This window comes from Talpa europaea, assembly GCF_964194135.1.
Source record: "Talpa europaea genome assembly, chromosome: 2".
Classification (NCBI taxonomy): domain Eukaryota; kingdom Metazoa; phylum Chordata; class Mammalia; order Eulipotyphla; family Talpidae; genus Talpa; species Talpa europaea.
Genome location: NC_140068.1, coordinates 76,896,931 through 76,911,283, shown reverse-complemented (window position 1 = coordinate 76,911,283; position 14,353 = coordinate 76,896,931). Strand labels below are relative to the sequence as shown.

The 14,353-nt window shown below is 35.8% G+C and overlaps 1 protein-coding gene across 1 annotated transcript in view; it reads left to right on the top strand.

Moving 5' to 3' along the window:
• Positions 1-14,353, top strand: part of PRIM2 (DNA primase subunit 2) — a gene marked incomplete at both ends in the record, with an annotated part of 281,009 nt that overhangs the window by 61,896 nt on the left and 204,760 nt on the right. Inside the window, one exon of the mRNA XM_084228130.1 lies at positions 12,672-12,761. Coding sequence (XP_084084256.1) covers positions 12,672-12,761 — 90 coding nt within the window. The remainder of the gene's footprint in view (positions 1-12,671; positions 12,762-14,353) is intronic.

Here is a 14,353-nt window from a genome sequence, read left to right as displayed (position 1 = left end):
GCGGGCGGCAGGAGAGGTCTGCGTGCCATGTGGGACCCTCCTCCGGTGGCCGGGGAGCAGCCGGGGATCGAACCGGCACCACAAAGGCCGCGGGCAGCTTCGCAACCCAGCGCTCAACCGCTGCGCCACCAGGGAGGCCCCTAAAAAATGTTTTCTTATAGAAGAAATATGCTTGATATAGGTAATACTTTTTTTTCTTTTTAGTATAAATTTTAGTTTATTTCAAATGTGCCTGAGCTATTTTTTTAGATAAAGCAGTAACAAAGTTACCAGACATTTGATTTTTACGTTGATCAGCTTTGCAGCATTCCTGAGATATCAACATACTAATTAGAATGTCAGGATATTAAATTATTATTTGTTTTCTAACTTTCATATTGTTACTACTATTGCTAATGAACATAGGCTTTATATGGGTAGTAAATAGAATCTATATTTATGATGCCTAAAGGTCGTTTCCCAAATGCACAGTGTTTTAGATATTACAAATGACAAATAATTTGTGAGTGACATTAATTTTGCTTAATAGGTTCAGTGACACAATGGTGATTATTTCCTTTTTATTTTCTGTTTTCAAAAGTTTACCAAGTATTAACAGTTTAACTTTTTTTCCCTATTGGCTTTTTGTACATTGAAATGAAGAAAGCATGTGGTAAGGATTAGATTGTATACAGAAAATATTTTGAAACTGACTTTTATTTTTTTAGTTGGTAAGTGTTTACAACTACCTCTAAACATAAAACAGCAGTCCTAAAACCTATCATCAATACTTAAAACCAAAACCTAACCCTAAAACTTTAGACAATTACCATTTTATTATATCTTAGAATTAAGAGGATCAGGGATGCATTCTGGGTTTAGCAGCAGTATTTTGGGGCGCGTGTGTCAGACGGGGTTACTTGGTTGTTACTTCATGTGTTTAAGACGTCTTGGGCAGTTTTACTCACATTCCTGGTGCTGTAGAGGACTTCTACAAGATTGGAATATATTGGGATCCTTTCTATATGATCCTGCAAAGAAGTAGTTTGAATTTTTTTCTTTAAATTTTTTCTTTTTTGGTGATCCAAGGCTCCAGGACAAGGCAGAAGCTGTCATTGCTCACAAAGATTAGGCCTGAAACTGGCATGGCATCCCTTGTGCCCTACTCTGTTGGTCACAGCAGTCATAGGCCAGCCCAGATCGAGGGGAGGGCAAAAGGCTCTCACTTTTAATGGGAGGAACTGTCAAAGAATTTTCAGTCATCTTTAATCCCCAGAGTAAGATTAATAAGTAAGTCACACTGCATTTGGGAAACAAGGTGACCTTTATAGATCCTATTAACTACCAATATAGTACCTATGTTTGCTAGAAATAATAATAACATATTAAAAGGTCAGTATTTGCTTCATCCTCACCTGGTAAATGTCAATATGATTATTTCATTATTATATATTGGGTGTTTTAAACAGTCTTCCTATTAATAGTTGGTTAAATTGTAGTTTTAATGTTGTGTTGTAATTAACAAGTCTTTTTACCTGCTAGTGTGGGTGTGTTTCATTTTAAGAAAACCTAATACTTGAAATCTTTTGTTTACATTTATTGATGCCCCTTTCCACAAATCATTCAAGGTATCTTGCAAAAATGACAGATCTGTATAGAAGTAAAATATAAATAGTGGGTAATGAGGCTCAAGAACATCTTGTGGCTAAAGTCCCAATCTTTCTCTGTCCCCTTCATTTGCAATCATTCCATTTGTGCAACCTTTAAAATATATATCCCAAATTCGTCTAGTTGTGTTTTTTTCACCAGTGCTTTTCAGGCCACCATCATCTTTTCCTTAAACTACCAAGATAGCCTCTTAAGTAGGTGTCACTTGTATGTGGAGTATAAAGCAACTAAATTAATAGTCAGATAAAGACAGACTGATAGCTGACTACAGAAGTGAGACACCAAGGGGAAAGGGTGGAGGAGGGGAAAGAGCAGGGAGTGAGGAGGCATAATGGTGTGCGCTAGTGGAATATGAGTGAGTTGGTGGAAGATACACTGTGGTGACAATACCTGATGGAGATGCCCCCAATGTTACCTAAGTAAAAATTAACTAATTAAAAAAATAGGTCTCTTTCTTTCACTCTAATTCCTCCCACAATTCCTTCTTCATTTTGCATAAACCTGTAGTATTTTAAAAGCCACAGTGTAGATCAGATCTTAACTTCCTTTCCTAAAAGATCTGTTTAATGCACTGTTCTAAATACATAAGTTGGAGGGCCCTGCCGGCCTCTCTAAGTACTTATTCCCTCTCCTCTTGCTTACTACTGCTCTCCATCAGCCTCCTTTCTGTTTCTTCTACCTTCCAGACTTTTTCCTCTGTAGGAAAAAGACCTTTCAGGACCTTTACACTAGCTGTTGCCTTTGGTTGGAATACTCTCGCCACAGGTTTTACATGGCTGACTTCTTTTCATTCAGTTTTCCATTTCAATATCACATCTTCAGAGAGGCTTTAATTGACTACTCAATTTGAAGGTATAAGTCTGTATTTCCCCTTGTTTTATTGTCACCATTGCTTGCTACCTAATAATTTTATGTTTATTGTCTTTGTCACCACAGTAACAGTAAGTTTTTTAAGAACAGTTGTTTATAGCTGCACCCCATCTGCTGTATATAGTGTCTGTCACATAGTAGGTCCTCAGTGTTTTAGAAAGAACAAATGAATTCTACATAAAAAATCAAATGCTGTTTGGTAAATTGATGCTGGTATTCCTGGGACATGATAAGTTTATTTTCGAAAGGGGAATTCTTTACCTTTTGATCACAATCACTAATGAACCTTTTGAAAAATAATTCACCTTTGGGCCTAGATCTCTGTAGGTTTAGGTGGTAGCAGGAATCTGTATTTTATAAAAAACTCCACTCAGATCTGATGTGTATCCTTAAGACCAGGGCCTGAGAGAGAACTGTGTGGATTTAAGAAGAAAACTTATGGCTAAACTATTAGTAAACATGATTGAAAATAGTTGAGTAGACGCTTATAGTATAAATCTCTGGGAAGCCTTATTATGGCTTTACTTTAGAAGGCTGGGTAATAGACTAGTGGTCCCAAAGTGGCATGCCGAAGATGATTCTTTGGGAGTGTGGGAAGGAAATAAATAATACAATATATTTTTAACCTCATTTTTTTCTCTTTTTTTGGTGGAGAGGCATGTTTTAAGTATATAATAAATATATAGAAATACATGAGTGTAATTTATAAGTAAGCATAATATATTGGCGGTACATGCTCAAAATATTGACAAAAATGTGTGTCTTAAGAGGATGGAGATCACTCTACCAGTCATGTTAGATTATGTGGTTGCAAATAATCCTCAGTGACTACTAAAAAGATTTGTTTTTAGCTCACACTCTATGTCTCCTGTGGGCCAGCTGCAGCCCTGCTTTGTTTCATTTTGCTGCTGTGACTAGGGCTGGTTGAGCAGCTTTCTATGAATCTTGACCAGTTGGTATGGCAGAAGGAGGGAGAACTGCATAATGCACATGCTGTAAAGCCTTTGCTTGGGAGTGCAGATGTCACTTAGGTTTCACTGGCCAAAGCAAGTCACCTGAGCCCAGTAGGGCATGTATATCCCTCTGTGCATTGACTCTGCATGGGGTGGCACTAACACAGACAAATTACCTGTCTACTGCAGTTGGAACAGACAGTCTCTACCTGTCTTTTATACTGTATGGAAGATTTCCCTTTCCAGAACTCTTTCTTAATCTTCTTTCAGAATTGCTGGTGGAGTGAAAGCACTTTCCCAGTACCTGGTTTGATAAACAATATCAAAAAGAGAAAGACGTCCACAGCCCAAAATCTTAATTCTGTTAGTAAGGCAGCATGTAAGATACTATCATTATACAATATAGAAATGAAATTTAACCTAAACTATTAAAATCTATGTGCATTTGCTTGACAAAATCCATGGTATGTGGTATACATACCATTTCAGGTGGTCAGGTCCTGATTATTTGGTGGGTGGGTATGGATAATAGGGATTGAGGTATGGGGAATAGGAGTAGTGGAAAAGAGAGAACATCAAAGCTCACATGTTTAGGGTCTTTGTTGATTGATCATTAATGAGAGTGAAGGTTGAGCATCTCTGGAAGAATAATAAATCACTCAGGAAATTTGATTCCATTTAGAGGAGTTTGTTGATACACTCTTTTCAGAAAAATGTTTATTTTGTGAAGTATAATATACTTTGATTGTAAGATGTTGCAGTTGCAACCTAGCTTACTTTGTTTCTTTAAATACCCCTGAAGACCAGTGTTAGGTTAGTTTACTAATAAAATGTCAAGTTTATAGAAACCAGTTTAGTTGCAGAAAACTTCTTTGTTTCTGAAAAACAGAAGCTAAAATGTACATTACTCATAGTGATAATAAATATTACTTATTAAGGGCATGCTATTTTTGTAATGTCTTTTGTAGACATTCTCCATACTTACTCTGACTAAAGCTATATGAAATAGGTATTATTTTCTTCATTTTAGTGGTAAAGATCTTAGGTGTGCAGAGGTTAATTAACTTGTTTAAGATTTGACCTCAAGGCCTCCTTGGTGGCTTAGGTGTTTGAGCTCAGTGCTGTGAAGCTGTCCGCAGCCTCTGCAGTGCCGGTTCGATCTCTACCGGCTGTGGAGCAACCCACATGGCGAGGCAGACCTTTCCTGTCTCGCCCGCTGCTCCCCTCAGCAGGGTATTTCGGTTAGTCTGCCTGTTCTGTTCCCCGTTCTGTCTCTGATGAGTCCTCTCACCCTCCCGCACATCTGGCCTGTACCCCGGTTCTTGTATAAATAAATAAATCTTTAAAAAAAAAGAAACTTAAAAAAAAAAAGGATTTGAACTCAGGTTCTACAATTAAAAAAATATATATTTTCCACTCCATTAATCTGCTTTTATCACTGTTCCATTATAACTGTTTTTATTGTCTCACATGAAAGATTCCTTCTAGAAGCAGGATGCCATTTAATCTTATCTTGTTTAGAGGATGAGTATTTTCAAGGCATACAGAAGGTAATCTCATTAAGGAGCCTAAGAAAATGGAATAATAGTCATATTTTTCCAAGCTTTAGACAGAAGGCAGAATACTCAAGATTGTTTTAGAAATTTGAAGTATTGAAATCAACAGCTGTTTTCATAAAGTTTCAACAACCATCCTTCATTTTTCAGTGATAATTTTCTTACTTTGGCCATAACTAAATTTTGGTTGTAATTTAAGAGATCAATGAGGATTTAGTTTATGTGTGGCAGATCATGAACTTTTTTTACTTCACCATAGAAGAGCTGAGTATTTACAGGAAGGCTGAAATGCTGGGAATGGCATGAATTTTAGATAGAATGAAGATGATTTGAAATATACCTGGTTACTTTGGGTGAATGGTTTAGAAACACTGAATTTCTTGTAATTTTATCTGTTATTTCTAATATAAGCAAGACTAGACAATTTGTGTGTGTGTGTGGGTGTATTTCTTGGGAGTAGTGCATTTAGTGAAAGAAAATCTTACTACATTCTTAATAATTACTCTAGTTTCTATTTAAGGTCTTGAGGTTTTTTTTTTTTTTAAATTGAATCATGATTATTTTTAAGACAGAATACTGGACAAATGAAGTCTCTTGTAAATAGAAGCATTCTGTTGTGTGACAATTGAAATGTGTGCTGCTTCTCTTTCCTTGACATTTGCTTGGTAAGCAGTTAATTGTTTATAAACACCTTAATACTGTTAATACAAATACTTGAATTGAGTTCACAGAAAGAGAGATAATATATTATCCTAGGAGCTATATTAGTGATAACTTACATATTGTTGGGAGATTTGTTTAATTAGAACCCAAAATTTTATCAGGAAAACATCTGTATGTTCAAAGATACTTATTTCTCTGTTGCTGTATTAAGTGATTATAAAAGGCCTATGGAGTATTAACACATTTGCTCTCAAGGTCAGTTATGTCAGCTCCATTCAAAAATATGTGGGCAAAAATATACACAATCAAATCTGACTTTCCTTATTAATAGTGTATAGAACAGACATATATAATAACATTTTAAGTTAAATGTTCATTGAACACATTTGCAGTATATTTTTATTTTATATTCATATTTTTATATTTCCAGTTGGAAATTCACGCAAAAACAATGAAAGACCATCATGAACATGTTGAGAGTTCTTGTTTTCCTTTCATCACATGTCCCTGATTAGTTTTATTTTATCAATTGCTATTTGAGAATTATAGTTTAACTCAAACTATTCTAAAACACAGCTACCTTCTCTCAAATGTTCTCTGCAGTGCATATCGGTTGTATTTTGAGTTTCAAACGATTTCCCATATAGAATGCAAAGTAAAAGGTAGTAGAGAAATTACTATCAAAAGAGATATATGTAAACAAAGCAATTACTAAAACAGAATAACCTGGTGTTAGCTCTTATAAAAATATTTGCAATCGTTAAACTCTAAACACTCTAGGATGAGTGTTGATTATATGTAATTTATTCTGTGACACCCTTTAAAATTTTTGCATGAAGGATTTCTCATGTGATCTAGTTATATTCCATTGTGAGTTTTTGTGTTTTTATCTGGGTCTTTACCAGAAACAGGTGAGGTGATCAGCTGATGACCTCCTCTTGAATTGATTTTGATGTTATATGTTTGTTCAACTTATTTGGCAAGGTAGTATCATTTTGTTATTTGTAGACCACATGGGCTTGTCAAACTTTAGTTGGAAATCCCATTTAATGTCAAACTTGAGTTGGAAATTCTGTTTGATTGCTTTTCCAATTAATTGGCTGTAAAACTAGTGCCATTTCATACAATTATGTGGTAGGATTAAATGAGGTAAGTGTAATGGTTGGCATATTAACTAGCAGATGGTTTGCATGGCCCTCAACCTTCACTGATTTTTGAATAATCTGTAGCTTGATGCACCTAAACCATCTACTCTGTTTTATGTTTTAGCTTTTTCCCCACAAATGCAGCAAACATTTCTAGCAGACACAGTGGTGAGATAGCTGTCATCTAGCCAGTGATTCTGTGTCTGCATGGTACTTAACTGTGTAGTTACTTGAGTGCTTTGCAGGACTTTTTCTGACTATCCTTTGGAAGTGGGCCACAGGAAGGAAGGGATGGAGTGATGGCAGGTTGAGTGGACAGTGCTTTGGGCCCAGCATTACTTCAGCCAGAGTAATTTTTTCCTACGGTGTCCTTTGAAGGAAGATTTTTGTTCCCCAAAAATGCATTTGAAAATTAGATTTCCTTTGAATTTTCACCTTCCATGGAAGCACATAAAAAATGCTTAACTAATACCAGGAATAAGAAACAAAAGTCTTAAGGTAAGCCTGATAAAATTGGACAAATGTGGAACTCATTATGCATACCCAATGTGGTGAATTTTTTAGTGTTATTGACTTGAGTTAGTCAATAGTATTTTTAATTTTGGAGTAAAAGAACAAAATTAAAAGGACATGCAAGGAAGCAGTGATCAACTAGAAGTTGAAATAAAATATATCATTTATAGCTAGACCATGAAATATTTAGAGTTAAATTTAAAAAATATGTATACATTTAAAGAAAATAAAAGTTATATTTAATCCCTATACCTGGAGCTGGACAGTTATATTTTGGTGTAAACTTTTTCCCCATGTAGACTTGTTACACAAACACATATTCAGAATCTTATAAGGATTTAATTTATCTTCACCTAATGGTATTTGATGGATATCTTTCTGTGGCAATAATCATAAATCTCTGTAATTTTAAGAAGAATTTTGACTGTGCAGTATTTATGTATGATATCACACAAATTCATTTATTTCTCTTTTACTTTTTCAACCTTTTTTTCAACCAGTAATGTACATAAAACAAAAATATACAGTTTAATGAAATTCTTGCTCTGCTGGAAGGCAGCACCATGCTAACAGCAGCACACAAACACATCTATCTTAAAAAAAAAATACAGTTTAGTAGATTATTGTTGAGGGAATACTAGTTTGTCATCCTGATGAGGAATAAAGCATTACTCTTACTCTTGAAACTTCTGTGCTCTTTTCTTTTCTTTTTTTTTTTTTTAAAGATTTATTTATTTATTTATACAAGCACTGGGTACAGTCAGAAGCATGGGAGGGTGAGAGAATTCACCAGAGTCAGAGCAGGGAGCAGAGCAGGCAGACTGACGAAGTACACTGCTGAGGGGAGCAGCGGGCGAACCAGGAGAGGTCTGCTGCACCATGTGGGTTGCTCCCTGGCTGGCGAGGGATGGAACTCATGCTGCAGAGGCTGTGGATTGCTTCATAGTGTGGTGCTTAACCCCTTGTGCCACCAGGGAGGCCCCACACTTATTTCTTTAGCTGACTTTTGCTGCATGTTTGGATTTCCACTTTTTGGTTGTTATGCATAATGTTACTCTATGGTCCTACATGTAGTGCTTGTTTAGGTTTCCTTATATGTATTTCTTTAGGGCATTGATCTGAGAACTGAGAACATTCCCATCTCTTGGATTTTGTTAGAAATGCCAATTCTTGGGATTCATTCCAGACCCTCTAAATCAGAAACTTTAGGGAAGGATCCCAGTACATTGTGTTAACAAGCCTTTCAGGAGATTCTCATGAGTGGGGCATTTGAAGTTCTATTGCACTAGTGAAAATTTACATGTAGCCAAATTCTGGCTGCTGCTTGTTTTTGCATAGCCTGTGAACTAAGGTTGGTTTTTACATTTTTTAATAGTTGAAAAAAGTTACATTTCTTGACACAGGAAAATTATATGAAATTACATTTCATAGTCCAAAAGTGGGTTTTTTTTTTTTTTTAAGATTTATTTATTTATGCATAGGCCAGAGATGCAGGGGTGAGAGGATTCACCAGAGACCAACTAGGGAGCAGCACATGAATATCTATAGTAACTGTTTGGCCTTTTGTAGAAAAAGTGTGCTTTTCTCTAGTGTACATGTTTGGGGGTAAAATTGTGAGGTTAGAGGGTATATTTACCTTCAATTTATGAACTAATGCAAACTTTCTAAACTGTTCATAGTTCTACCAATTTACATTCCTATCAGTAGGCTTTGAGAGTCCTTGTTATTTTGTGTTTTCATCTGTATGGCCAGATGAGTTTTAGGTGTCCCATTGGGTGGAGAGTATTATCTTCATTTGTAAAATAATAATAATAATTTTGTCTCAAAATTATGATGTGAATGCTTTCAAACATACAAAAAGCTGCAATAATCTTAGTGTATCCTTATATACTCATCACTTAGATTGTACAGTTTACTTATTTCTTACTCCACTATTTTATTATATATTATCCATTTCTCTATCTCTCAGCAGTTCATTTCAGAGTAAGTTATAGAAATCAGTATACTTCCCACTAATTTATAGCGTGTGCATGGCATTTACTTCATTTCAATGTTTGCTAATAAAACTTGCTTTTTTATTTAAGGTAACAATTACATGCAAGAAAATGCACAAATCTTAAGGGTACCATTCTTGAGTTTTGACAAATGCATTAAAAATTGTGCAAATCAAATTTCTCTCAAGATATAGACCATTATTATCACCCTTGAAAGTTTTCTCAGGCTCCATCCCAGTAAATACCTGTCCCCACCCTCCAAGAGGCAATCACTCTTCAAATCTTTTCCTAACATATTAGTTTTGTGTATTCTAGGTCTTCATGTAAATGGGATTATGTAAGACTTTTTGTGGTCACATAGCCTCATTCTTTTGCGGGGGTGGGGGGTGGGGGGGGTGGGGAGGTGAATACCTGGGAGGAGAATGGCTGGGCCTTAGGGTTAGATTTCTGTCGCTTATAAGGTGCTGTGTGGGTATACCATTTATATTGCCAACAACAACGTAAGAGTTGCAATTTCTCAACACCCTCACCAACATTGAAGCTTTTTTTAACTGTAGTTTTAATTTGTACTAAGGTTGAATATATATATATATATATATATATATATATTTTTTTTTTTTTTTTTTTTGACCCTTTGAATTTTTTCATTTGTAAAGTGCCTGTTCTTTTGCTCAATTTTTTATCAGGCTGTTTTTCCCTGTTTTTCTCTTGGCTCTTTGATGTCCATAACATTTTAGAATCAACTCAACGCACGTAGATTAACTCTTCTGGTTCATGTTTATGCGAGGTTAAGGGCAAATTTTGTTAGATTTATTCCTATGTACCTGATAGTTTTAATCCTGTTATAAATGGTAGCTTAAAAAAATCCATTATTGGACTTACTGCTGGCATATAGAAATACAGTTGGTTTTTCTATATTTGAACCTGTATCTAGACCTTGCTTAATTTGTTCAACTGGTCTAATAATTTATCTGTGGATTCTTCTGTATTTTCATCTATCTGTGAAAAATAAGATTTGTTTCTTTTTCCCAATCCTTTTTTGAAAGGATTATGCTTTTTTTGGTCTTACATGTCTGGTTCTCATTCATAGTCTTGTTTACTGTTCACTCTGTTATCTTTGACTGTGTTGGAGATTGCATTTGGAAATTTATTTGGAGAACTATATTGAGGCGTAGGTGGATTGCAACTTTCCTCTAGAATGGTTTGTTTTTTCTTCTTGGGCCAGGCGGCACTGCTAATCCAGGATAGTTTTAATTTCATTACAAAATCTGAAGTGCCTGGCCATTAGACAAGTGGAAACTGGGTTGTAGATCCACATGAAGGTGAATAAATTTCTGGTTCACCCCCCCTTAGTTTTCCAGAGAGTAGGGGATAATTTGCCTACCTTCACAGAGCCTCTTTGATGCTTTCTCAGGATTAGCACATATATAAATGCACTTTAAATAACAGGCTTAAATAACAGGTTTAATCTGTTGGCCTGATAATCCCTAAGTAACCTATGAGACGTCTGATGTAGATGGGTTTGTCTGAATTATCTAATCTACAATTATTGAAATTTAAGGTGGTGTTTATGATTCCACTAAGTTTTTAATTTCTGTTCCTGAAATTTTTGTTTTTTCTTGAAGTGCCTCTTTCCTCCACTTCCTTCTTCCCCGCCTCTATTTTTTTTCCTTCCCTCCCTTTTTCTTTCTAAATTTTTGGTTTTCCATTCATCAGATGCTATTATGGTTGTTATTTCTTACAAATACTAATGTAATTATTATCTGTGTACTTTTTGAGTCTTGTTTTTGCTCACAAAGTGATGTTTTATTACGCGCCTTGCTATATAAATACAATATACTTGACATTGTGCTTGAGAATGTGCTTATAGGAAACCTTCAAGGCATGTTGTGAATGGGCTTTTCTTCAGAGAGGATTTGAGTTTGCTTCTGCTCAGTTTCTGGGAAATTTGAATCATGGACCACTTTAAAAGAAGTTCAGGGCCTCCCAGGTAGCGCAGCGGTTGAGCGCTGGGTTGCGAAGCTGCCCGCAGCCTCTGCAGCACCAGTTCAATCCCCGGCTGCTGGGCAAGGGTCCCACATGGCGCCTAGACCTCTCCTGCCTCCCGCTGCTCCCCTCAGCAGTGTACTTCTGTCCTTCCACCTGCTCTGCTGCCCGCTCTGGCTCTGGTGAATTCTCTCACCCTCCTGCACTTTTGACTGTACCCAGTGCTTGTATAAATAAATAAATTTAAAAAAAAAAAAAGTTCAAGGCTTGGGATTTTTCTAATGACCCTTGTCAGTTGAATGGGAGGATTGCATCTCCTGATAGATTCCCTACCTTATCTTCCATGCTTTAAAAAAAAAATCTTGTAAGTATTTTTTCTTTGATTTCTGTGAGCAGTTGACCAGAAAATACAGCCTGCTTTCCTGAAACATCAAGTTTTATTGCCATTCATTTAACCAAATACCCATTGCTGGATATAAGTATTTTTCTTACTATAAATGACATTGTGAGAAAGAAAAATTGTTTCTATTTGTGTATTCTGTTATTTGATTAAGATTAATTCTGGAAGTGAAATTCTTAGTTACATGTGTGCTTTAAAATTTTTGGCTATGCTTTGCCCAAGTACTGTGTGTATGCTAAATCTTTTTAACTTTTGCCATTATAATAGATAGAAATATTATCGTGTTATACTTTAATTTACTTTTGTTATATGAATATTTGCAGGGACTATGTTTTACTTTTGGATTACTATTTAAGGGTTTATTGAGATTAACTCAGATGTTAAATGACATAAATATTTGTCATTATGTTTCATCTCCATTTATAGATCTTTTAGTTTTCTCTATAGAATATTAAAATTTTATGTAGCTAGATATATCTTTTAAAGTTATGCCAGTCTGTTATAAGAGATTCATAGTTCCTAGAAAAATTAATATTATAAATTTGGAGTTTTATGTGGCTAGAAAATTGAGTGATAATTAAACTACTCAAAAGAGCAAATAACTCTTAAATGGGGATACAGTTCATTTTCAGTCTATATTAAATTGAGTTTTTATTCCTTTCTTTCATATTATAATGCTTTTTGTATTTCTGCTATAGTTCTTGTGTTATATCCTCATAAATGACCAGAGTAGAGGTCTGAAAGTATATTGAATTTAAGTTTTAGCCTCTATTTTGGCTTCATTAATGGCAGTAATGATTCAGTAATCAATTAGGAATGATTAGAGATATCTCAGTTTTAAAATTTTTGATGAAAGTGTGGACTCTTCACTAGAACAGGAGAGTACTTTATTCAAACTTAATGAAGACTTTATTTTAAGAGGTATCAACTATGTTTCCTTTTAGATAAGCAATGAAGAGAAGGCTCTCCGAACACAGGATATTTTAAATTCATCACCCAGTCTACCTGGGGCAAAGTTGGAGTCAGTTTATAAGGTATGCAAATTTTCATTTATTTACTTTGTATTTGGTTTAAATTGCATTACTTTTTACTGAGTTAACTTTGGTTTATTATACTATATGATTCAGGGGTATAAGATTTAGATGTATGTTTCCACACAACACTCACTACCAAAGAACCCATTGTCTTCCACTAGGGCCTGTTTGCAAACTTTTAAATACTGCGTAGTTTTGCTAAATAGAGTACATTGAGCTTTATGTACATATTCAATGAGCTTATTTATATAGTCTCTTGTCATTATAGCCTCTTCTTTCCCTACAGAGATAGCATGTTCACCCCACGGACTGTTCTCCGACAGACGCCCTTCTAACCTACCCCTGCTTGAGCTCTGATCCCCCACTCAGACCATTTTCTTAAAAGGACACTCTTCTTCCCTGCTTCTCTGGGACCACTGCCCTGCCTGGAAGCCTTCTTCACCACCCCTGGGCTCTGACATTGTTCTTGGGCAGTTATTCCACACAGACGCACATTTCACTTGGGCGCTTGACTCTGTTTGCTGCTTGCTTTTCCATGGCAAACCCTTCTTTAACCTACTCAGTTCCCAGTATCTTGCACTAGGCCCCCTGTTTCCCTCTCCCCTCAGCACAGATCCCTACTGTGCTTGAATCCATTGAATGGTTTTGAGATTGAATAATACTGGACGGGGAAGAGAGGAAACCTAAAATTTATTTTAAAATTTGAGGCTGCAGCACCATGATTTCCTCTGAAAAGAATGTACTGATTATTGTTGGTGAATGTCAGTACTTTAAAATCGTGCCCTCACACTAGCTTCCCATTCCAGCTTCCTGTATCTATCAGTTAGACCATCATTCAGTCAGCCTTTCAAGCTTAGAGTGTGGCAATCAGTATTCACCCCCGCCCCCACCACACATTTTCCATTACTCTGGTTTCACATCAGCTTTTGCTTCTGCTTGAGCCTTTTATTTATACTGTGACCTTCCTAAAAAGCTAGAATCATGGATTCTAGCTAAAGAGTTAAAAAACCCTTTAAGTTCATTTAAACCTTCTCTTCTTCCCCTTCCCTGAGTTTATAAATTTTGCAGCTGAGGCTTAGAAGCATTTATTAAATGTGCCAAAGACAAAGTCGGGTCAGTCACAGGGCTTGACTAGAACTGCCATTCCCAAACTTGTTCCTGCCTGGATTATTGGAATAAATGCCCTTTCTGCCACCCAGGTGCCACCAGTGTGGTGCTGTGTCACACATACTCCTCCCTGTGGAGCTGTGTTTGAGTTTCCACATGTTGTTGACTTGTTTTCTCAACAAAGTGATGAACTCCTTCAGGGTAAGGACCGTGGTGGTGTAGAAATCTGTAAATTAATCACAGTGCTGTCTGTTAAACACAGCCTGATTTTTATGTAATGTCACTGGATATATAGAAAAATATATAGAAAAGTTATGAGATCTAGATTTCACCCTTCCCAGGAGTATGAGCAACGAGGCAATTTGGGGATTATTTTTTCACCAATTTTTAAAATCACATTTTTAAAAAAGAGAAAAACTATTGAAGAGTAAGGAGGATTTTCACAATTTGCTAGTATATTCTGCTAATCTTAAAAAATAGAAGTA